Source organism: Gavia stellata, chromosome 1 (genome assembly GCF_030936135.1).
Source record: "Gavia stellata isolate bGavSte3 chromosome 1, bGavSte3.hap2, whole genome shotgun sequence".
Classification (NCBI taxonomy): domain Eukaryota; kingdom Metazoa; phylum Chordata; class Aves; order Gaviiformes; family Gaviidae; genus Gavia; species Gavia stellata.
Genome location: NC_082594.1, coordinates 98,127,022 through 98,152,865, shown reverse-complemented (window position 1 = coordinate 98,152,865; position 25,844 = coordinate 98,127,022). Strand labels below are relative to the sequence as shown.

The window sequence follows — 25,844 nt, the reverse complement described above, 5'->3', positions numbered from 1 at the left end:
CTTACTCAGCGCTTACTGTACAGCGATGTGGGTGTGCAAGCAGAGTTGCCGAGGTACAAAGGGTAAGTCTTCGTTTGGGCTTCCCATATCTGCTTGTTAAAACTGACCCACATTTGTGACAGTCCTGCATTTTGTCAGAAGAGAAGCTGCGTTATATGCTTATTCTGCACCTCTCCCTAGACAGCCCTTTTGGTCACTGACGGACAGAGTGCTAGATGAACGTCTGAAACGACCCAGTGTGGCCACCCATCGGTCTCGAGGCATTGGGGGTGCACTCGGATTTCTTTCCATTATACGGATTAATTGGGTAAAGTAACCGGCCTGGAACACTAAAAACAGTTTTAAAGTTTCTGTTTTAATTTCTCTTCCTAGTGCTGGATAGAGCTACATACAAGCAAAAAGAATGAAAAAAAAAGATGAAAAAGGGGCAGAAAAGGACAGACTTTACACAATCCAATAATGTCAAGCTATTTCAATCACGTTAGCTAGTGAAGCTTGTTGATATATTGACGCAAAATAAATGAACAAACTACGGGTATCTACTTGTGTCTATCTGCTGGCCAGACTGTGAGCTCCAAAAGGCAATCCATTGCCAGCAGCCAGGACACCTCTGTTCCCGTGCAGTGATTTGTCTTTCTTGGGCCTCTGCCACCAGGTCAGCTAGGAAAGCGAGCATCAAGTCAGAAATCTGTGCCAGGGCAGTGGCGTTCCCCATCTCTCTCCTGTCCCTTGAGCGGCTCTCTCCAGCACCAAAAGGCACTGATGGGAAAACCCAAGGAAGAAGAGCAGATACATACAGCTGCTTGTCTAGACATCCCTTGGAGCCGGGCAGGAAGGCGGCCTTTTTGGGCAGTTCAATTCGCCCTACTGGGGACATCTGAATTAGCCAGAGGATTTTCAGCCCAGGGGTGTCTTTTTCTCTCTGAGGGCTGTGAATGGGGCCCATGGTGACTGACTCAGGTGTGGGGAGCCCGCAGCATGACCCTGAAGGTGAGGAGAGGAAGGTCCCTCCTTCTGTAGCCACATCTCTGCAGGTCCTGCACACTCCTCTTCGGTGTGCATTCCTGTTTTGGGATCTTGCTTTGTTCTACCTTGTCTCTGCCTGCCATCTTCAAATCCTCAGTGGCTGTGGCTTTTATTCAGGTTTTGCCAGCTTGTTTTCTCACCAAAAATGTTAATTTTAAGAATTCTAGGCAGTTTTTTCAAGTGCATTTGGGTGGGTGTGGATAACAGTCTACATAGAGAGACCTCAAGCATTTACTTAATGTACATTCCCAGAATAGCTATCATCCCCTAGGACTTACTGATGATGACAGATCCTTAGGTCGTAATTCTTTGCGCTATGAGCAACTAACTCTGATTTATAACCTCAAATGTCCAGAGCAATCGCATGACCCAGTGCCTTGGCTTAGGGTGCTGTGGGGAATGGTTTGCTGGTCAGCACACAGCAGTTAATGGTTTTGGCGGGGGACACCATGATCAGGGACAGCAAGTGAGCAAGTTCAGCCCTTCGTGCTTCATCCCTTTGGGGTTAGACTGCTGTCAGCGTGGCTTACCTGCACTGTCACAGCTGTTTTTCTCCACGCCAACACGCAGACCATTTCAACAGAGGGGCTCAAGCAGTTTCCTGGAGTTTCAGCTGCTGTGCTTTGCCAGGCTGAGTTTCCAACCAGGTTTTGCAGCAGAGGATGCCAGTGTACCCACCACCCCCCTTACTAGGACATTGCTGTTCACAATTTTTCTTGCAAAGCCAAATACAGCCCCAGTACACTGTGGTGGGGGAGGATCAGCAGGACCACTGACCTGCGCCTGCCTCACTGGCACAACCCCAACGGAGAGATCGGGGAGGGTGAGACAAGAGTAGTAAGCGGTTATCCATCTGAGCCTGCCCCTGTGAAATACCGGCGTGCCACCTTACACTCTGTGTTGCACACGTCGGCACGTGCCTCTGCAGAAGGAAAAGCCTTTTGGTGAGTACGTGTGGCTCAGTGAGAGCTCTGCCCTGGAAGAACGCTGACTCTGGCAGCCTAATTTCAGTCCCTGCAGGTGATTTCTCACAGCACTAGTTAGGGTTATCCTGTTCAGTGTGGCTGCGTTTTCATTCTTTCTCCCAGCGAGACTCCTGTGAAGGCCCCGTTACCTGGTGAATGCACCTAGTCGTTGCACCAGGTTTTGCAGTGCAGTATTATCGTGATTACACTGTGCTTAGGCCCTCCAAATTCACCTGGGCCACAGAGCCAAACCTTCCTTAGCAAAGACCTTCAACGACCTTCAGTAAACTCGTCAGTTTGTTGCTCCTCTTACAACCAATACCCTACCATATTCAAATGGTATTATTGAGCCTACTGTAAGTGCGAGATAATGAAGTTTTATCAATGACTAATTTTTACCTGCTTGGATAAACTTACTCATCACAAAAGTGTACTTGGAGAAATCTCTGAGGAGGCATGTGTCTCTGCCATTTTCTCTCTCCTTGCAGCACATCCCTGCACGACTCTTCTTTCCTGCGAAGCCCTGAGCATGGCTTGCTGCCGTGGCAGTCTTGCATTACCCATTTTGTTCCCAATAGTGCTCTTAGAGGCTCTCCGCTGTGCTCTCGCTCAGCTGAGGAGGGGAAGCATTCCAGCGGTTGTGCCGAGCATTAAAGACAGCCAGGAGCAAGCAGTCACACTCGCCTGGGGACCAGGAGCTTCTCCTGCGTCTGGAGAGACACAGCAGGCTCTGTTTCAGGTATAGGTCAGGGCCAGGGGGACCTGTTTCTTGCTTTTAGCTTTGCAGAGACTTTTCCTGAGCATGACCCATGGGACCCACCTGTGGGGACGCTGGTTAACGGTGAGAGTGCCCGGTGATTCAGCTGCGTGTTGCATCAGCAGACGGGGGCCGTGTTGGGTTAGGCAGGGTGCCAGGTGGGTACCTGCCTTCCTGAGCTACTCCGTGCCCCGCTGGTCGCAGCACCGAGGGATTGGCAGCACCAGAGACATGGTGATGCAGAGAGCAGGAGGTGTCTGTGTCAGACCAGCTCGGTGGTCAGCTAACGAAGCTAGCCTTCCCTGTGTCTTGAGGGAAAAAAAAAAAAAGCCCAAACCTACAGCTGTAGCTATATAAAGGGAAAGATAAAGGGAAACATAAAGGGAAACACTGAATATTTTCAGTATTCAGAAGGGCGAGGGGCCTGAGTGAAGCCACGTGTCAGCTAACAAATGCAAGCAGTCACTTGCAAGTGTGAAGTGTAACAACACAAAAAGCTGAGTGCCATGTTCCTTTCGGAAGTGTTAGTGACTACTCTCTCATCAGCGGGTTGCTAAGATGCTGAATTTCCTGGGAAACAGAGAAATACACAGCTTTAAAATAGACAGCAGAGAACTCACAAATTGTGTCTTAGTTCTTTTATTACAGTGAAAACCTGCACGGTACTAGCCTACTGAAAGAATAAAAGCTGCAAGTAACTTTTCATCAGAAAGGAGTCAATCCGAGGTAAAAATGACCAAAAAATCATAACCATTGCAAACCATAAAGTCTGAGTTGGGACCTCCAGCTGTTGTTTCCCATTAGAGTAGGTCCAAAGATCGCAAGGTTCTTGATGGAAGTTTCGTCTTTAACAAGCTGGGGAGGTAATGAGAGGCAGATTAAGGGACATGTTTTCTCCATTAATTACACAAGATGCTAGGAAGTGTTTTGCTTAGATGTAGGACATCAAAAAGGCAATTTTTTAGCAATTGCTTCCCCCCGCCCCCCCGTACATATGTTTCCTAACTATGATTCAGACCAGTAAAACCAAATTATGGTGATTTGCTTCCAGTACAAGGGGTGGGTTGGAATTGACTGAGGCTATTTTTTATCTACGTTAGATACGCTGAAAGGTCAATCCTAATTAAAAAAATTGAAGTAGGGGATCAGAAATTTCAGTAAGTTTCATTTCACATTTCTAAAGCAAAGCCTTTTATCTCATGGTAAAGTAGATGTGAGTTTGGTAGCTGCACCTCCATCACATTAGCTGAGGGCTTGAGCTTACACCTGAGCCCAGACTACCTGTGCAGCCACATTGTCCGCATGTCCATGGATCAGATGTATTGGCAACACCCATCCAAAAAGCCAGTCTTTTAAGGGTTTAGCCACCTCTTTTCTGCTCATGCCCTGGGTGAGGAAGCTCTGCACCCACACCGGGAAGGGGAGGACGCCCCGTCCTGCTCTATCCCTTGAGCATGGCCTCCCTCCGCGCCAGGCTGGCACAGCACACCAAGCCCGGGCACAGCATGGACCCTGCCAGAAGCCGTGGTGCATCCGCGGGGACGATGTCTCGTGCAGGACTTTACCTTCCTCCACCACGCGGTGGTAGAAGCACCAGGGGACACCAGCGGGGTGTGCCCTGAAGCAGCACCCCTTCCTTTCGCACTCCTTAGCCGTGATGCCGGGGAAGCCGCAGTTTATCCTGGCCTGAGGATCGTTGGGACATAATTTCCTAACTGCGTAAAGCAAAAATGAAGGAAGGAAGGAGGCCGTGTTACTTTATGCTCCGTTTACCTGGCCGCATAATTCACAAACAAAAGGCAAGCCATGAAGGTGAGGTCAGTGAGCAGACATGACAGCCATGATGACCTTCTCCATACCAATTTCACAGAATCACAGAATCATTAAGGTTGGAAAAGACCTATAAGATCATCAAGTCCAACCATCAACCCAACGCCACCATGCCCACCGTTCACGCAAATCCTTACCATGCCTGCTAGGCAAAACTAAATACCAAGGGGTGAGGAATTGCTGCTGTGCCCCAGGCGCCAGAGAGGGAAAAATTTGTCCCTGGAAGTGTCTGGTAGGCAGTGACCAGCTTTACCTTTCCTAGATCCAGTAATGGAGTGAAAAGCTGTGTCTCCTGTAATGGTATCACAGACACTGGCCTTGGACCAGGGTATATTCATGAGCTGACCCAATGCTAACCCCAGAGCAGCCTGAGTAACACGGGGAGAGAAAAACCCAGCCTCTTCTGCATGCCAACTTGAGTTATGGAAAGGAGGTAGGTCATTTAGGAGGAAACCACAGCTCATCCAGGCAATTTAAAGTAAAATCACAAGTAAAGAGGTTATACCACCCAGCCTGAATAACTCAGTTTTCCTCTCCTGAAACAGTTTTGCTCAGAAAACCACTACTGTGAAAATGACACTGTAGGGTGCTGCCATTCTTTTTTCAAGACTTTCATTAAATCCAAACAGTGTTCAAAAGCAAAATTATTTTTTTCCTCCAACAATTCTGAGCTCTGTTGACCAATCTTGATTGATATCAAGTTCTTTTATTGGGTACTGTTGCCTTTGCAGCCTCACTTCCTTTCGTTTCACCTGTGCAACTGCTGAGATTGCCCTGAAGTTCCCCTGAAGTTTTCCTAAGAAGGAGTCGTGCAGTCAGCCCAGAAAATGTAGCTTACATTCAGCAGTCACGTAAAATATACACCCAGTCCTTGAAGGACTGGGAGAGCAGCTCTTACCCTCTCTGAGAAAACACAGGCAAAAAATGGAAGCAGGACTTCAGAAGCTTTAGAAGGAAAAATCTAATAGAGAAAAGGATTTCCCCTGGGATATTTTGGAGATTTCATTGAACAAAGGCTGGGAGCAAAAATGGGAGAGAAAAAAAGAACCACCAAGTGGAATTATGCTGGGAAACAGGCAGGAGAGGAAGTAGCAATTATCAAAACAGGCTGGAGAAAAAAGCAAAAAACCTAGAAGTTGCAGGATGCCTGTGGTCTTTTGTACAGGTATCAAACAACTGCAGAGGGACTTACCTACTCAGGACTTTGACATGCAGTGCTAAAGTCCTCCTCAGCCACACAGAAAACCCATTTAAATAAGTGCTGAGAATCCCTTGCTCTGCTGATGAACAAGACCACAAATGACAGTGAAATGTTTTTAAATAATCAGCATGGACTATTTGATAACTAGAAGCCTGAAGGAAGAGGAAATGTATTGTGTGAAGAGGATGAGACAAAAGACTGATGGGTAAGCAAAGTTTGACTTTGCATTTTACTACCAGTGGTCTTCTAATAGAGGTTTGTGCCCATTTTGTTGGCCTAAGAAGAAAAGCAGAGCTGCTCCCCGGTTGTACACATTTCTGCATAATCAAACACTAGGTAAATCCGTGTTTCTGGCAGAGATATTACCTTTCTTTGCTTTAGGAGCAAAGCACCATGGAAATCCGGGGAATGAAGCATTGAAGCAGCACCCAGCTTTCCTGCACTCCGCTGCTGAGATTCCCGGGTAGCCGCAGTTCCTCCGCTCCCCAGGGGCCACTTTACACTGGCATCTTGCTGTTCAGGACAGAAATAGCAAGTTACTGGGTGTCAGTTTGCACATTCGTTAGCGGAGGTGCATTTATCAGATGTACACTGGGAACAATGATCTTTCCCTAGACTCTGTCCATCTTTGCAAGTGTACCTTTTCTGCTGCTTGCTAAGACCAGAATTTGTGCAGTTTAAAAGCTGCTTTTAAACTCCCACCAATTTCAGTTAGGGTTGTACTCCACCCTTTGAGAATCTGTGGTATCACTTGCAGCCAAGCCAGCCCAGCACAGTGGGGTCTGTGGGCTTCAAACAGACCACATCAAATGGTAAAATCCCATAACTCCAAATGTCATGCTAGTAAATGTGTTGCTTTGACCATCTCATGTAAAGAAAGAGTTAAGGGTCCAGTGGATATTCGACCAGGTGTAAAGATAAATCATCTTTGCATTCTCGTCAGGTGACTATAAAAACATAGGATTACATGCAAATAGTTGCGGCTATACTTTTAACATTTTAAGTTTACTGCACAGTCATCCGCAACCAAGAAATTCTTGAGATGTCCCTAGGTGTCTGTCACTGAGTTACTTGCTTTCCACTTCTTAAGTTGCCTAAATGACTTGTCTTTTATTGAGGAGGCAGATAGACTCCTTTGAAATTGTATTCATGTGGCAAAATAGCATAAAATAAATGTCAGAAGACTATTTAGACAAAGCTGTCTCCTGTTCCAGTCCTAGTTCTGTTCTAGCAAGCTCCTGGGCATGTCGGTCCCTCTGCATTTGCAGCAGGTTTCTGGTTAGTCCACCGAAACAAGAATTCACCTGCAGTCTTCTTTATTTCGCCATAGATTTCTCTGAAAAAATTAAAAAGTAGGCTCCAACTTTGGTCACAGTACCAGAGCAAGACACTCGCTGTCTGATAAGTAAACTGGAGACACGCTCTTGCTGCAGTTACAGTCAATAGGATCAGGCCCACATACATAACTGTGAAGGCAACAGCAGATGAATGTACTTACTTGGTACTGTCTTTCCCTCTGCCAAGGTGCTGAGGGCTACGACGAGGATGACGGAGAGCACACAGGTCACTTTGAGATCCATTGCTCTCGGAAGGCGGGTGGAGGAGAGGTGCCGCTCTCCCTGGGAGCAGCTTGTTTTATATGCTCCTCGTGTTTGCCCGGCTAGGTCTGATAACATTGTTCCATCCGATGCTTCACCCAGAGGTTGGGTTTTCCTTTGTTTAATTAGGAAATGTTGCCATGCATATTTTGATATCCCTGAGATAAATTTCTAGGCTCTTGTGAGCTATTGATCACTTATCTATTACGTACCTATAGATACATATCTATTACGTGATCCCATAATCTATTAAATGGATGCTGCTGGGTGCCTCTGGCAGCCCCAGCTGATTTCATTGCCATTAGAGTATTTCAGAGCTCTGGGCAGCTTTAAAAGGTTGCCACTACTGAAAAATATGTACATATATTTCCTATCCATGTGTATCTTTTCTGCCTCAATTTTTCCGTGCCCTAAAGGTTTTGGTTATGCTTACTTTGAAATGGGTAAGCCAGGATGGCTGGACTTGTGACACTTCCAAGCTTCAGGATACCACAGGACAAATCGTGCACCTGAAGAAAATATGTAAATACAGAAAGTGGAAGGTGTGACTGTGAAATATCGAGCCTGGCTGAGGCCGCTGTTTGTTTCCACACATAAGGCAATTTGTGCCAGTTTGGAACAGGAAAAGAAGGTAAAATCAGGAAAAAAAAAAAAAAGAGAGGGACAACAGCATAAAGAGGCTCAAGAGAGGAAAGAAGAGTTTATATATGATCTCAGCCCAACGCACAGGTACTGTGCTCATCCAGGGGTCAGACCCAAGTGCCCCAGCCGATATTTTGGAGTTGCTGTCCTACACAAGGAGGAAGGTCAAGCTCCTAGAGCTTGTGGGTCCTATCCCAGGGGGGGCCATGGCAGGGGCTGCCCCCATCCCCTCTGCCCAGTCCCCAGAGCAGTGTATTGCTTCGCAACCGGTCCAAAACCACAGGCACGTGATTTGCCAAAGACAAAATTCTGAAGCACCACATTTGACCTATTAATTTCCCGATTGCTTTTCTTCTGGTTTCAAGGGTGGCCTCTAAGACATCCTTTGGGCTGTTTCAGGACAACAGACCCTGGGACTTAGACTGCCCAGTCAGGCTTTAATCTCCCTTTTGGACATTTTTCTACCATTTACTGTAACTTTTCGTAACTTCTAGCTACTTCCCAATGCTTGAACACAAGCAGAGCAGTGCCAGGGAGGGGGAGATGAGCAGCGGGATGGTGGGACCATCTCTGCATCCTCCCGAAAGGAAGCACCCGCAGAGTGGGCAGGGCCAGCCACAGCCCCCATGGTGCTCTGCAGCATCCCTTTTCCCATGGGAAAACCACAAGGGAATTTTTCCTGTTCTTCACCAAAAAAGGGATTCAATGCAATTTTTTTTGATCTTTGACAGAATTGTGTCTTCACACCCATTGTTATTATATATAAGTTTGTTTTGTGCCTCTTTCCTTGACAAAGTTCAAAGCGAGAACTTTTAACTTCTATAGTTAAAATTCTATGACTTCTATAGTTATGTTTTGAAGGTAATTTATTTTCTTAGAAGTATTTTGAACCCTGTGGGAGGGATTTTGGTCTGCAAGGGAAAAAATAATAGAGCTCATTTTCCTGCTGTTTAACTTATTTAATATTTTATGGACTTTATTTATGTCCATCCCTATTTAATATATTGATGGCATTTCTCATTGAAAGTCATGATTTGTAAACCAGGCATTTTGTGTATCCTTCGTTTCACAAGATACCAAGCTGCAGGCAGAAGAGGACTGTGTTCCAGCACTCAACAGTTCATATCATGCCTTTTACCTCCATCACTGGGAGAAAACATCAGACTTCTTACTTAAAACTTAAAAATCCAGTTTTCTCCTTACGGCAATGTCGACAGTGCTCCCAAAGGCCCATCGTGATGCCTGGTCCAGCGAAGTCATTAGTAATTTTTCCATCAGCTTTCTCCTCATGATGCAGGGGGAGAGGTTGGCTGAAACAGTGCCCATGCATGAGAGGAAAACAGTCATCCCAAGGTGGGGATCGCGCTGCTTTCAGACCTCCATGGAGTTCTCAATAGATTATCGGCCCATCACGTGAGTCAGGTGAAACTGCCGATAACATTTGTCCCTCCTGCTTCTTACTGGACATTAATTAAGTCCTTATCTGTGGGCTGTCACCTCTTGGGCCCGATCCCAACTGCGTGCACAAAGGCAAATCTACCACTTGAGTTTTTGCTGCGGAAAGAGCATTTGATTGGCATCTTAAAACAAACACACCAAAAGAAATAAGCTTCTTGCGTTCTGCCAGCGGATTACTTTAAGATCTTTAATATGTTTATACAGCAAAGCCTTGAAAGTTATCTGGGGTTTCCCTGTAAATGTGTTTCCTTCCCTGAGGCCAGCACCTACCTAGACCTTTTGGTAACTCAGCGTAGGGTGCCCAGGCTCTGCAAGTGCCCTTGGCCAGAGGGGCTTGAAGGGCTCCTTCGTCCTCTCCAGCCTCTGTGCCCTCCCTCACCACCTTCTCCGGTCCCACAGCGCTTTTAGCTGAACTGTGGTGCTCCCATTTCCTTCCCAGCAAGGAAATGGACCTTGCTGCGGGTCAGTAACAGGCTGCAACTTTTTATTCTGATATTGCAGAACTTTTAGAGGATGTGGGTGTTTTTTTCTTTTTCTTTTCACTTAAAAACAAAGAACCAGCAACCGACAGTACAACTTAGTTTTTCATCCTAAAGGGAGCTTTTTGTCCTAAAGGGAATTTCCTTTTGTGATAACTGCTGGTATGAGTGCTGACCTAAGAAGTCTGTCTTTGGGCCAATACCACTGCATGTGAGCCCACAAAATAAATCCCAAGTTTTGAGTGCTCCCTAAAATAAATCATCACAAAAGAGAAAAAAATCAGAGACAAAGGAGCAGGGAGTCTTCAGCAATTTTGCTCCTTCCAGCTGTGCAAGGGACGCTCAGTAGGAGGAGAGACTCAGGAGCAGGTATAATCTAACACCACCACTTAGGTGCACCTCACTACATGCCACTCTTTCACTGCAATACTGTTTTTTTAATGAGAGTGTTTATAGAAACCATAGCAATGAGTAGTACTCTCCTCCCTTATCATTAGGCTTACTGTTTGCCTTGCTTCACGACAGCCACTGGTGCCCTGCTATATCTCCCTTCCTCCATCCCTTTTGGAGGTACCCAAGGGGTGGTGTGGGGGAACAGGTAATGGAGACACCTGCTCTCCCCCATGGCAAGGTCTGTAGGACCACAGCGTTTAAAGGGTGTACTTTTCAGGGTGTACTTACCATGGAGACCATAGGACCATGTCGTAGGGCTGCTCTGCCATGACAAGTTATGCGGGTGGTTTGTGTACGGCACCAACACAAACCACCCGTGTGTGTGTACACATAGGGTACCCTCACAGCGGGCAGCTGCTGCGTCTGTGGGCAGGGTCTGGGCTCCCGACATGGGGATGTTCATCTCAGCGTGCATCTCTGGGCAAGATGCTGTGGCTGGAATGAGGGATGTGGGTCTCTTCTAGCTACTGTCCTGTGGACCCTTGTGTTTTCGACAGGCACATTCCCATGTGCTGCTTGTCCATGAAAGGCATGGTAAAACAACAAGCTTCCTTGCTGCTCCTGTTAAAACCTAGAGAAAATTAAATAAAGATAAATAAAGTAGGAGGCTGGATTTGGAGCTGCAGGTTTCTGTATGCAGCAGGGGTCCTGGGCTAATGGCAGAAATCATTCCAGTCCTCCCCAGTCCCTGGTGTAAATTAGAGTTACCTGGAGGCTGAAAAACTTGTAATAGAATGTTTCAGCCATGTTGCAGTCAATTCCTAATTTTCCTTCCTGTTCTGAGCCTGTAGTCATTTATTTCTGTGCCAAACACATCTGGGAATGGGAGTTTCAAGAGGCTAGCAAGGTTGTTGGGATTGTGCAGGAGTGTGCATTTGAACAGAAGCAAAAATACCAGGAAGAGTTTCCCAGTAAGATTCGCAGCTCAGCTCCCGTAACAAGCATCATGGTCTCAGATTTGTACTGGGCTTCCATAGCAGAGGTTATTCTCTAGCCCACATAGGAAATCCCCGTGTTTTTGAAGCTTAAAGGTCAATATTTTGAGTGTGTGTGGGAGGTGTCTAACCATGTTATTTTTAGATACAGGTTTGTTGTAGAACATGCTCACAAATTTGGTTTCCCACAGAGCAGGCAGGAGCTGTGCTGCAGCTCGGAGGTGTCCGCGCAGAGTGGTACCACCTGTACCTTGCCGTTCGTTTTGGTCACCCTTGCCGGGCACGGACTGGGGCTGGCTTTCCCTTTTTCTTTCAGGGTATCCCCCATTTCAGAAGCAATCAGCCAAGAAATGCTTCACAGGGAAGCTTAAAAATATCACATCTAGGAAAACACAGCCGGACCTAACTACAGTGTGTGAGACTCTAAAGATTGAAACCGTGCATGTTGTTAAACACAGGCTGAAATATAGGACAGGTGAGTTTTTTGGAAAAATTTAAACACATTTATATGTGTAAGCCCCTGGAGTCCAGCCAAAGGTTTTGCAGTGCTCCAGTTGCATGGTTGCTGCCTGGTTTACTTTTGCAAGCCACGCTATAGAGAAACTTGTTGCATAAAAACATCAGCCATCAGAACAGGGGCAGATATGTGTCACTAGGGAAAACAGGCAAGGCACTGAGTCAGGAGATATCGGTTATAGAGAGGAACTCTGTGACCCTCATGTACACCTACATTCGGATGTAGGTTACTGCAGCAGACAGTGTCCCACCACACTTCTTGTCTCCCCAAGCTGCTAAACTCACCCTCAGTTGGACCAAAATCTGAACAAGTCTGGAGAAGAAACTACAGAAAGAGAAAGAAACATTGAGTTGTAAATGAAAAAAAAAAAAAAAATAGGAAAAAGAAGAAAGTTGTAGGGATTAGAGGTACTGTATGATCTCTGACGACCTGTTGTGTAAGATGTGTTGATCCATGCTTGGGAGCAGTGAGCCAGCCCTGGCATTTCTAGTGTAAATAAGGGAGAGGGCTGTTAGCTTCCCACATATTTTAACTATATGAGTTAGCACACAAAAGTCCTCAAATCAGGATGTTATCTGCCTATCTACCAAATAACACTGTGGGTTCAAAAATTAAACAGAGAAAACCCTACACCTTAATTCTGGGAGTGGACAGTTCAAAGTAAGCATTGAGATCCACGGCTTCGATAAACATACCTACCTGAGATATACTAAAACGCAGGTGTCAAAACCAACTTTAACCTGGTGTGTACAGACTCCTTCAGGGGAATTCTGTAAAAGAATATGTCATTTCTACAAACAATAGACAGTGCTGGAGGAGGGCTTTTGTGACATTTCTGTGGCCAACATCCTTACACAAGGTAAAATGAAAAAAATAATTACCTGAAGTTAATCAAATATGTAACTCAGAGCTGAGTCAAACCTAAAAGCCTGAATTTCAACTTCCAATACATTGCAAAAAGTTTTGGTTGCAACTGCAAAGCTCAGCACCAGTTTAGAAATGTGGATCCAAGCCTATTATTTTTCCTAATGCTTCTGGGTTCTCCAAGCAGCTGGTGATATCTGCATTGCCAGTATTTGCCTTCTTTTTTTTTTTTGCGAACACAAAAGCAATACCAGAAAATGCTTATCGTTCCTGAGATGAGGTGGGGACCAGCCTGTGGAGAAAAGGACACACTGCCTGTAACCAGCAAGGCAGGGAAAGATGCATTTCGTAGCTTTTCTAGACCCTGTCAGTTTTGCAGTGACCCAGAGAGGGCAAGAAACTCTTGAATTGGGCATGAGAAATGTGGAGGATCTGTTTCAAGATGTGGCCCTTGAAAGGTCTCTTTATGACAGTGGTTGTGATGCATTCCAGTTTACCATGCCCCAAGCAATAAAAGAGCCCAAATCCTGATCTATTACCTTCTGAAAAGGGAAACATATAAACGAGGGAGACTTATTAAATGGAAGTTAAAGGAAGAGTAAAATGGGTGAAATGTTCACAAACAGCAGGGTGCTATTTAAAGACACAGAGTAAATATTTACCATCAGACAAAAAATATGAGAAGGTTGTCCTCAGGCACACATATAGATCCAGAATAATTAAATGGTAGAGCAAAGGAAGCTGCTAGAAGAAAAAAGACTTTTTTTCAAAGCCAAATAAAGAAAACAGAAAAAAAAAAAAGCCTGACCACAGGAAAGTAAAATCATAAAGAGGTAAACAAATAACTTCTTTTAAGATTGGAGACAAAGGTCAGCAATCACAAGGGAGAGGTGAGTATTTTTGTTGTTCAACATATTCATAGATGACCAGGAATGTTTGGTGAATAATGAGGTGATGAATATGCTGATGATTCAGAATTATTTTTCATGTTTCTCAAAAGTGCAGGTAACTGAACAATTGCAGAAATATCTTACAAGACTGACTGGGTGATAAATGGCAAATGAAAGGCAGAGTGGGTAAGTGCAAAGTAAAGTGTGTGGAGGAAGAGTATCCCAATTATATAAACACAAAGATGGGCTGCAAATTAGCTATTGTCACTCAGATAGCTTTGCATCACTGTGGCTATGCCAACTGAATATTCAAAGTGTCAAAAAGGCAAATTGAGTTTCAGTAGTTATTAGGAAAGGGACTGAGTACAAAGCGGCAAACATAATTTTGATACCACCACAATCCCTGCTGCTCCCATGCCTGCATCACTTTGTGATGTTCTGGTTGCCCCAAGTTAAAAAGGATGAAGTGTAATTAGAAGAGATGCTGAGAAAAGCCCTCTGGCTCATGGGAGCAATGAACTATGAAAAGAGATTTTGAAGAGTGTCAGGATCTTAGAAACTAAGCTGTCACAGGACAGACGGGGAAGTTTTCTTCTGGATAAATAACAGGGTAACAAGCAGAGGGCAGGAGCCAGTGAACGGTTTTCACTGCCGAGAGAGGTCACAAGGAGGCTCCTGCAGAGAGTTATGCTGGGACTTTTGCAGCTTTACAAACTCATAAATCATCTGGAAGAAGAGGCGAGAGGGTAAAATTTGTTGACAACACAATATTTCTTTGGTGGCATAGATACGAGCCAATTGCTCAGATGAATTGTGCAAAATCGAATGACTGCAGAATAAGATGGCAGGTGATGCTTAATGTCTGTAAATATGAAGTGATGCACACCTGGGAAAGGAGCAATCCTATCTTTTCAAATTAAATGATAGGCCCTGGGCTGATTATGATCACTCTGGTACGCGTGAGTGCGATGTAAGTATGACATGAGCATATGGAAGATAACAGTTTTATGAAAACACCAGCTCAGTGCTTAGCAACCATGAGAAAAGCAAACAGCAGGTTAACAATTATTAGGCAAGGGATAGAGAATCACAGAGATTCACACTGTTATGCCATCTTATAAATCCACAGTACGTGCACTTTTTCATGCCACGTTCTCAATGTCCAGCCTGTAAAAGGTCCCGTGATGGGGATGATGGTGTGGGACAGCATCTGCACCAGGAATGACCGTGTGCGGACTAGGTCTCTCCAGGCTGCAAGGTCCATACAGGTCACAGGAGGCAGAGATCATTGTCTCGTCTAATATAAAAGTCTGACCACCTGAGTGGCAGATTCAAAGCACGTGAAGGAAGAAGGTTCTTCACTGAGCACGTGGGTTCAATGCAGTTCAGCTGTGGAGCTCCCTTCTGCAGGATGTTGTGGATGCTAAAACTTCACATGGGTCTGCAAAGCAATTGGATGAACTCAGAATAAAACTCGTTTGGGGCTATTAAATCCCCAAACTTTATGTCTATCTCAGGAAATGTCTAAGCTGCAAATCACTGGAGGTTGGAAGGGTATTCTGGGAAAGTATCACTGCCCCTATGACCACTCTTGCTGCTCTTGAGGACAGGACGCTGGCTGGCTAGACTTTAACTAATGTTACTCATCATTGCTCAGAATACAATAACCAGAAGTCATTCAATGAAATGATGAGGCAGGGGTTGTAAATGAGAAGAATACGGTGTATGACTGTATTCTGTGTACTCCTTCTTGAAGTTTTCCTGTTAGCACCTGTAACTGGCCATGCATGGCACGGGGAACTGGGCTAGGGATGTATTTAGCTTAGTCTGGCCGATCCTATAATTTTATCATTGCATCTTTCAACTTTCATCATTTTTAGGAGCATCTTTTCAAACTCTCCTGAATTGATGAGTTTAATCATCTGATGAAAATTTTGAGCTCAAAACCAAGATAATCTGGTTTGGTTTTAATATTGAATCTGGTAAATATGTCCCAGTTTGGAGAATGGAAAATGCTGTGATGGGTGAAGTCTCAGAGATGCTTCTGAAACTCACCAAAACCCAAAGCAAACCCACCCCGCAGACTGGTTGTGATTACCAGAAGAAAGACCCAAATCTAGCACCGCTTGTGAAGTGGGGAGGGTTTCTGGGTCAGTTCCCTCTCATGGTGACCGGTGGGAGGGAAGGATGCTCCCAGGTGCAGTGAAATTGCATTGCCCACAGTGCAGCCAGCAAGGGGTACGAGCAGGCCAATGCCTCTCACCTGCACCCGGGACAGGGGACAGGGAAGCACTGAGACCCATCAGCAGCTCCAAACACTGACGTGCTTAGGGCAATAGCATGGAGCAGCTGATAAATATTGCCTGTACTGTATCATTTTAGCATAATTCAGTCATTAATGTCAGAGCACTTGGTAATATAAATAGGGGCACACAGGGGTTGTAGTCAACCTATCTGGCTATAAAATTCCTGCAAAACCTTCCTTTTAAGGATTTTAAAGAGAGTGAGCTTATGAAGCAAACAGTAATGTTTTGGCAAGAATCAGAAAAGGCAAAAAAATCTTTTCCTCCTCTCAAAATTATAAATTCTTAATAAGAACATTTTTCTTTACTGTGTGTTTTATAATATGTTACTGCAGCTGAGAGCATTGCAGAAGCCACAAAGGTCTTTAGCTCTGGCCTAGACGAACATGTTGGCTGTCTCCATCTGGGATGAAGGATGCCACAGCAGATGAAATGGCACCTGAGGCTGCCCTTTCTGCATCCTCCTTACCCAGTGTAACCCAACAAACCCTGATGCAACACACTGGACTATAGCTGAGGTGCAAGAACTAGGTCAAATGCACCCAGCAGGATTAAAACATTGCTTGTTAGAGTTGGCTGGGATTTTTTTCAACATAAAGTTTTGTCAGGATGAGTAGATGGAAATGGAAACTTGTTGCCTACAAGGATTGCATTTGCAAAACACTGCTGTGACAATTCTTCCCAATCTGAAGGTATTTTGGGATGGGACAGACAGCAAGAGAGCTCTCTGTCCACTCAATAAAAAGCCATTTACAACATTTCCTGGAAGGGAAAATCCAACTGGGCTTTTAAAAAAACAAAAATAGCAAAGTTGGTTCATGAATTCCCTGAGTCAGGAATACCCAGCAGCTGGGAGAATACTAGAAATGAATGCTTGCCCTCTTGTTGTGACCATGGAGGCTGGTGTCTAGGGCCAAAGGGGGCCCAGCTTTGCTCTTTCACACTTGTTGAGGAGGTGGCACCAGCTCAATCTTTTTCCCTTTCATGTAAGGCTTTATCTCAGATCTGCAAGGCAAAGTGAGAGCTAAAGCCAGAAAAAACCTCTGATACTGAGAACATACAGCTTTTCAGGTGCAAATAGGAAAGTAATCAAATTTTGATGATAAAAGATATTGTTCACATTTTCTGTATTTGTCACACAGACAATACAGTAGCCCAGGAGGGCTCTCACATTGGCTCACTGGATTAAATCTCTCATTTGTAGCACAATAAAGTAAATTGTCAAACACATTTCTGTCCACAGTAGCAAAACAGCAATTGATTCATGCCCATAAATACAGGGAGAAAAATGTTAATATTGCAGTAAATCAAGCAGTTTCCTTCTCTATCATATTTTGCTTTTCAGAATTGAGACCTGAATTCCCAATGTCCCTCTGCTAATGGAAAAATTCTAAAACCCAATTAAAAAGTCTCTATTCAATGGGCTGTGGAGAATTCACATCAGTGAAACTGTCTGTGTTAGACAAATATGCTATTGACAGTCCTGTGGGAACCAGTGATGAAGGGACTACAAATAAGAATAGAGAGAGAAAAAGGAAATAGGCAGATAGGCAGTACACTGGGCGCTGTTTCAGACAGCTGGATGCTGGTGTGTGGGGAGGGCGAGGAAGGGAGAGGGCTGGGGATATGCTGGTGTCAGCGGTAACAAATGCTGCTCCAGGGGAGGTTTTGGTGGGAGAATCAGAGACGTCCTGTGGGCTTTTACCTTTTCTCAAGGAAGGGGGCTGCATCTGTGGTTTTGCTTAGCCAAAAGGGCAGCAAACCATCCCACCAGGCATCACTGTCCAGTAACATCACAGATCCCTCCCAAAGGGTGAAGGCAAATACTGAAACACAGCACCAGACCATCCTGGACACTCTGTTACCTCTGGTGACATTTGGCCACCCCGGCAATCACCCAACAGGTAGCTGCTTTCCGACAGCCCATGCCACAGCCTGGCTCAGCTCTAGCTCTGTAGGAGGCTTTTCGGGAGTTCAGGGGCTGCTGCTTCCCTGGGGCTACCCCGTGCGATAGGGATGCTGGGGGTGACCTGCACCCCGGGCTGAAGGAGGACATCGTTATAGGTGGTGTGGCCAATGCTGCTGGGATCAGCTGTGCACACAGCCCCAGCCGTCCCCCACGGCCACAGCACTTTGCAGCCAAGGGCGTTGCAATGGCAGCACCCATTGCTGATGGGAGGGCCAGAAAGGTTTAATTGCATATAAACTGGAACGTGAATTTCTGGTTGCTGGAACCCACTGTTACTCTGTTCTACGAACGCTGTTTCTGGGTTTTAGGCTGGACTTAGTTTGGAAAGGTTCAAAACATCATTATTCATCTCCTTGATAACAAAGGAAACCTTTAGAAACGTGGAGAACATGAGGCCCCTATAAGAAAGGGTCTGATTTCTGAACAACAAGCCAGGCGCCTTTACCTTCTTGCCAAATGTCCTTCTCATTAGGCAATAGGATCAGCCACTTTCACCTAATGCTCATTTAATTGTTTGCATTAAGGAGGGCCACCTGCAAGGGGAGAAACTGAGAAGGGAACTATGCGAGTCAGAACGAAGCCTCAGAAGTTGGGCCCCCAGCCAAGTGCCCACACCTGAAGGTTTTGGGGTTGGGGTTTTTTCCCTCATTGTCTACTCTAGCCTGGACTGGGAGAAAAACCCTGGCTCAGTCCCTCTGCCACTTTAAAATACTTTTACTTAGTGAAATTATGTTAGCAGTAAGAAAAAGCTCTGCCAATAATTTAATTCAAATTATTTGTTGCCACCTATACAGCCCCTGATGTTTGTGTTGGGATCTATTCAGAATACCTATTATTTAGTAAATGCTTTGTTTGCCATTCCTAAGTGTAGCTTTATACAAACTTAGATTAGATCATTCCCTGCCCAGTTATGGGAACCAACACACTGGTCAGAAATTTTCAGTCAGAGGTTTTTTTCCCATGCTGTAACTAAACTTGGCCATTGTAGCTGTGTGATGTAACAAAATCATTGCTAGTTTAAGGGCTAATTTGGTGAATTTTTTGGTATCACCTTAGTCTCAGAGATTTTCTATGTCGAAACCAAATGATCCCTATTGTTGGCCCTTGGGAAATACAGAACTGGAGATGGTGCGAAGCTGTGACCCTGATGAGATACCCTCAGCTAAAATGCTCCTGAAAAAATAGCTTCCAAGTAGACTTCAAGAGGGAGATGCCATCAGGACAGCTGGGAGGTCCTGCAGAAGGTAACCTTGGCAAAGAGGCTTGCTCCCTTTCTGAAAGAGCCTGTCTGGCCACAGAGGGATCCGGAAAGGTGAGCTTCACTGGCTTTAACTAGACCCAGGGTCAGGGCTTCAGCTCGGCATGAATGTTTGGTTCCCATTCACGTTAGGTAGGCCATCCTAGCGCCAACAGGACTTTCTGCTACTGGGCTGACCTCATTCACTTCACCTTTTAACAGAAAGAAAGAAAACAAGTTTACGTGTGTTCTTGAAGAGACCAATTCCTGTGCTGTGGTCATAGCAAAATGGGTGGATGAGGACAGGATGAGGACAAACGTCTTTATATGCTCTATCTGTCATCTTTATGTTTCTCTATGATATAGAAATGTGAGTCATCTATCTGTAGGACTGATGGGGAGAAAATAACCCTTAAATATAGTTTATTTCTTGCTCTCTTTCCTTTGATTTCTTTCTTTCTCTTCTTAGTTGGTTAAATCGAAGTGGCTTTGGCATCTAGACCTCTACAAAGCAGATGTGCTTTAAATCCTGTGCTTTGTTTCACTAACATTTGGGCCATTCCTGTCTTGAACTCATTACTCTCCCATGACACAGCTGCAAGGAGGATGAGATTTAGAAGAAGGAAATAACTTTCTCTTACTATCCTTTTACCTTTATAGACATTTTAAAATAAAAAATATACATGCCATAGTGAATACTTACTTTAATGGCTTCAGGTTCCCAATTGCAGTACAGGTTACCCCTCCGACTCCCTCTCACCTGAAGCTCAGTGTGGGCCAGCAATGGCTTCATAGGGCTTAATGTCACTGCACCTTGCCACCGGGAAAAACAGCCCAGCCCAGGCTTATGCTGTGTTGCCGGCTTGTTCCTGCTTGGGCTGGTGGCTTTTAATCTGATGCACCCTGGACTAGTGTCCAGGGAAATGTGACAGCAGCCCCAGACTTAGATGGTCCGTCTCCTTTTCTCCTGCTTTCCCAAACCAGGAGGCAGCAGGGGTGTCCTGAACCCCTCTGTTCACCCTGGGTTGGTGCTCGCTCCTGAAGAAACAAGGTCACACATGCTGGATCAGCCCTCTGCCCCAAGCTTCGGGTGCCAGCCTTTCCCTGTGGGGTCTTGCCTAGCCCAGTTTGCTCAGAGGACATAGGCAGCACACACCCCCTCTGCAAGAAAGGAGTGCAAGAAAAGCAGATTTCAGCAGGTCCTTTACCCCACCCTCTTCCATGCAGTTAAACTTAGAAGATATCTTTCCTCTCTGGTCCGCCATACAAAGCCTCCTGGGCTTAAAAGTTAGCAAAACTGTTTTATAATGCTCTTCCACAAGCTCTAGGGTAGGGTTAATTATCTAGAGTTGAAATCATAGGAGCAAACCCCCTCTGAAATGCAAGATTCTTGCAGCAGATGGAAAGAGACAGGATCGCAGTGTTTGTATTCGGCAGGTTTAACCCTGCGGCCAGCACACAGCTCTGCTGCCCCAGCCTTTGCCTGTCCCCACACCTTGCTGCCTGCAAGAGAGCACAGCCAGGAGCACAGGCTCCCGGCCTCCGGGGCTGTCAACAGATCCATTTGCTCCTTGTGCCGTCTGAGCCTTTTTTCCCCAATTCCCATGAAAACACAAGTGCTGCAGCGCCGGAGAGCCGCTCCCGCCCTGCCAGCCCTTGGGGTTGCACAGGAAGGGCTGATAATTGCAAACCCCATATTTTCCTCCTGCCTTTTCTTCTTCAGCAATATTGGAACAGGAAATATGATGGGATTAACTACCAGAGACAGGGGTCTTTATTCTTTTCTTTTTAAATTTAGCGCATTTTAACCTAGGAAGCTCTGATCTTCCAAAGCCCTGTGCCCTGCTTTGTGAGTGGGCTTTGCACTCCCTCTTCTGGCATACGGACCGGGTGTGCAGCAGGAGGAAGAGGAGGGACAGTGGTGGTGGTGCCCTGCTAGCTGCTTGCAGGTGCTGGCAATGGGGGACCCTGCCTACCCTGAGCCCCTCTTGGCCCCGCTGCTGCCACCCCAGCTCTCCCCGGCCATCCTCACCCAACCAGAGGGTCTTCGGCTCCCTTCTGCAAGAGAAACCACTTGCCCCTCTCTTGACAAGAGCCTTCTGCCCCAGCTGCCTAAGTGCAGACCCTGGTGGGAGGGTCTCCTTAAGCAGAAACCCCATTCTGTGGGTTGTGCTGGGGAAATGACCCTGATGGTGCTTGCTTGTGGGTTTGGGCATGCCAGAGCCCCTAAGAGCTTTGCAGCAGGGCTTTCTTTGGTTGCCTGCACCTGTAGCACTGGCTGCACTACCCCAGGGCGTCTGCGACACTCCTGGGTACTGGTTGGTATCACACAGGACCTGGGGGGCTTGCTATAGGGCACCCAACACCCAGGTGTGAGCGACCCAATCCAGCCCTCAGCATCTCTTTCCCTGGCATGGTTCCTGCACACGGGTGAACCAATGATGCTTGTTTAAACGGTTCCTGTAATCTGGGTACCAGGGGTCCCAAAGGGTCATCCTGCTGTTTCCCCCTTCCCTTCCCTCCCTCCACCACCAGCTGAGCACACCCCTGCCTGAGCCAACCCACAGCGCTCTAGCTTGCTGCAAGAGAAAGAAATCGATTGTTTCTAGTCAGTTCGTGTACTTAATAGCCTCAAGATAGAATTGTTTCCCTTTGGCTCAGGCCAGTACATGGATAACCTCCTAGCACTTCTTCTTGCTCCCCAGTTGTTCTCGCTTAGCGGAGGAGATCTCTGCTATTGGCACACAGTGGCATTTGCCTCCCTGGTATTCCCAAGTGCCTCCTCCCATGCCGCATCCCTGGTAAATCAGGCACGGAGGTTGCACCACACCACAGGCTGTCTCCTCGCTGGGACCTGAAGGTTGCATGTCACAGGGCCCCGGGGTCAGCAGAGGGGAGGGGAGCCAGCAGCTTCTCCTTCACCCCCGTTCATGTCAGGGCCGTACCTGCCCTTGCCACTGTGCTCATTGGCAGGTAGCCAGCCATATATCTATATTATAGGATCATAGAATCATTTGGGTTGGAAAAGACCCTTAAGATCATCAAGTCCAACTGTAAACCTAACACTGCCAAGTCCACCACTAAACCATGTCCCTATACCATGTACTGCTTTCCTTCAATCTGTGGCAATGTGCTATCAACCAGAGAGCAACTGAGCTGCAGGTGGTGTGATGTTTAGTTGACCCTAGGATCCATTCTGCAAAGTCCAGCATGGATCTTAAAGTGTAGATGCACCAGTGCTGAGCCTTCAGCATAGCACAGGTCTGGGAGAAAGCCACGGACACAAGGGCCTGTCATTAAAAACTGAGGAGAACTGGCAGTGCTTCTGGTGGATACTGACTGCCTGGAGACAGGGCCGAAGCACCAGGGCACATCTGGGATGGTTGGGTCAAAGCAACACATCTGTTGTAAACATTGTGATGACCTGTGACGCCTAGAAACCCATGGTTTTCCCTTGCTTTTGGGCACACTTCACATTAGTTACAGTCTATCTAAAGCAAAGGACGAGGAAAACAACATGTATGCATATCTACCTATATGCGACACAAACATATGCATACACATACATACATACATTTACATAAAAATATATAAAAGCACAGAAATCGATAAATATTTTTTCCTAACTAATCAATGCAGCCCCTCCAGGGTTGCATTTGATATTTGATCTGCCAGCCAAATATCAAAAATAGCTGTGAACTCAGGGGTGTATTGCCTTCCACTATAAATAGGCCCAACACAGGTCAATCCTCTAAGCCAAAGGCTACTTAGTGAAGTAGGTTATGGTCTTGGCCTGCTGTCAGAAGGGGAATATGCTAATCTTCCCAGTTTAATGGTTTCTCTCTCTTCACGTTAGTCACAGAATCACAGAATGACTAAGGTTGGAAAAGACCTGTAAGATCATCAAGTCCCTAGCACCTATCTGTGCGTACGGCCATAACGTTGCTGTGCAGACTGGTATGTCTCTACACATCGCCCCAAAGAGCCTCCGAGGGGGTGACACTGCGCTGCTCTGGTTCCCTGTGGAAACAGACTGCTGACAGTGGTGGCAAGGTGTAAACATCAGGTATTAAAAGCTGGTTTGGTGTAAACATGAAGCAGGGTATGGCTTAGCTGTAATAAGAGAGCGATGCCACTGAAACTGCTGGCAACGTTATCAGGGATGGTCCATCCGAAAAGCAAAGGGGGCTCATGCAAAAAGTATCAGCTCCAGTGCGGCGGCAATGACGGGCTTGGTCAGTGGGGTGCCTGCCTTCGGCCCCCTCCGAGGCAGAGCCAGGCCTTTTCCCCTCCATCCACTGGAAATGCTCTGCTACAGCCACCTCACTGAGGAAGCCCCCAGAGGTCAGGCCAGAAGGTCTGAGTCACGACAGCTTGTCCCACCCTGCCTGGGCACTGACACCCCCAGCAGGAATCCTTTCTTCGTATTTTGTTGAGTACTTCCTATAGACATCATACTGCAAACACCTGAGAGATTCTCTGACTGACCCTGTGGCTCTTATACCCCTTTGCCAGGGGAGCTGAGGGCACCTGCATAGGAACATTTCTGAGTTTTGTATGGCAAGAATTATACAGGATGATGCCTTAGAAACTTATTTAAATAAATCTTATTTGCATTATTAACAGTAGATTAACTAAACATTTAGAAAATCTCCTTTACTTCTGAATATTGGCTTATTTTTTTAGTTCATTTAAGTTGGAGGATGAAAATTAATTCTATCTTTTGTAATGTAATCCTTTAGGGATGTTCTCAGCACTGCTTTATTTTTCCTGATGTCACATACACAACAGAGTGAGAGGCACCCGTACACAATTTGAAAGCAGCTACATAGCTTCACTCCCTGATTCTCTGGGAGTAGAATGGGGCTGCCTCCTTTGAGCTGCTGAATGCTTTAAATCCAAAATTAAATCTACTTTTCATCACCTGAAGTAATGAAAAAAAAAAAAAGCTGCAGTAATTCCTGATCAGATTGGGAAAAATGTTAGTTTTGAGCTGCTCAAAAGCCAGAGCTGCTGGGAAAGCAGATCTGCGTGTGACTGTGCTACCATGGCTAAGAGAAACACAAATCATTGGCGCCCCAATCTCTCCCCTCCCTCATTCTGACGGGAAAGACACTGAAAGTGTCTTAATTTGCTGTGTTCGTCATGTCATTCATGATCCCGTACTGAATTATGTTTTAGCTCTGCACATAGCTTTACACCTATGAGCATGATATTCACTTAACGTTTAGTATTTCTTGATAATGAAGCAAGCTCCCTATGAAAAATGTTATCTAGCAGCACAGGCTAATTCCAGATGGCTTGATTTTACAGCCGGTACAACCGCTGGATGCTGATATACGAACTACTGTGCTTACTCTCTGGGGTGCTGCTGAGCCCCACAGCCAGCGAGGTGGTGAGGAGCCAGAACGACGTCTTCTGCACACCTGTCCTCCGCCTGCAGACTTCAGGCAGGATGTGTGTCCACAGAAAAAAGTCACTTTTGAGGCTTTTATTTTATATCAGTTGTGTTTGTCCAAATACTCCGATTTACATTTGCCTGAGGAGGAGCTTTTTGGCTGTTGGGTTTTTTGTTTTTTTTTTTGTCACTTGATTAACATGTTGTTAGCATTGTTGGTGTCCCATAAACAGACAGGTGGCTGATCCTGGGCAAAGACTGGCAAAGATACCCGGTTCAGTGTCAGGTCTGCGTGGTAGGGAGGTTTGACCATCAAATTGGTCATTCTCACCAGCGCTAGCCCAGCTCTCGTTTATCACCGGGTGTGTGTTCTGCCAGTTGCTAGATAAGTTATCTTCAGCATGGTGAATCACCAAGTCAATGCTTTTATGTGTGTGTACAGCAATATTTTTTATTTACTTCTTAAATTATGCAGGTGATGGGGAGCCTTCAAATACTGCTCAATCCAGGGGCAAAATGAACAGGGGCTGCAAATGCTGGGGAAAAAAAAACAAGAAATGGGGTTTCTCCTTTAGTGAGGCACATAAGCACAAAGCCAAATGCAAACGGATTTGCAGAAGGACTTGTTACTATCCCTCCTTTCTTTTAACAGTGTCTGGTAGATATGTACTCCCGGGTAAGTGGCGGAGGAGCAGTCATGCAGCCCCTCCACTCCCAGTTCTTACCCCCTTGCTGGATAGCATACACAGGTTGTCTGTAGCACTGGGGAAAATTGGGACTATGGGTCAGGTGGAGCTGCACTTCTCTCCCCCGTGACATGGAGGTCTCCGTAAGGAGAGGTCTCACAGTGATGTCCCTGGTGTCTCACTAAGGGATGCTGGCAGCGCTCAGAGGGCTACCGGGAACGGCAGTCGCCGTTCTCCCCTCCAGCTCACCCATGTCTCAGGCAGGGATGAGGAGCTTCAAGTCCCACAGGAGTCAGCGGTCAGCACTTGCTCACTGTCCTATATTGCAAAGTGAAGGGGAATTAATTCATCATCTGGAACATCATTTCTGAGTCTCCAGTCTCAGTCTGTTAGTGACCAGAGGGTGATCTGCAAACAGCTGCCAAAAAAAAAGAAAAACATCTTTCTAAATATGAACATGTGCCCATGCGTACCGGTGGGTGAACAGAAAAAGGAAACCAGCATAAATAAAGAAGCATCTCTACTTGTGAATAAAAAATAATTTTGACTGCATGGTGCAGGATGGTCCCCAGCTTTGTTTAAAATAACTCTGTGGCCCTCAGATTCAGAAAGGTGGGAAATGCTGACCCCAGTGTA

General features: G+C 46.0%; 1 protein-coding gene across 1 annotated transcript; it reads right to left on the bottom strand.

Annotated features, from left to right (window-relative positions):
• Positions 1-211: 211 nt before the first annotated feature.
• Positions 212-25,341, bottom strand: LOC104264575 (putative gastrointestinal growth factor xP4). Its single transcript, XM_059818080.1, is given in 8 exon segments — positions 212-321; positions 4,314-4,463; positions 6,146-6,288; positions 7,274-7,492; positions 9,517-9,599; positions 22,461-22,547; positions 22,550-22,593; positions 25,248-25,341. Coding segments are annotated over 8 exon segments (930 nt in total).
• Positions 25,342-25,844: the final 503 nt, after the last annotated feature.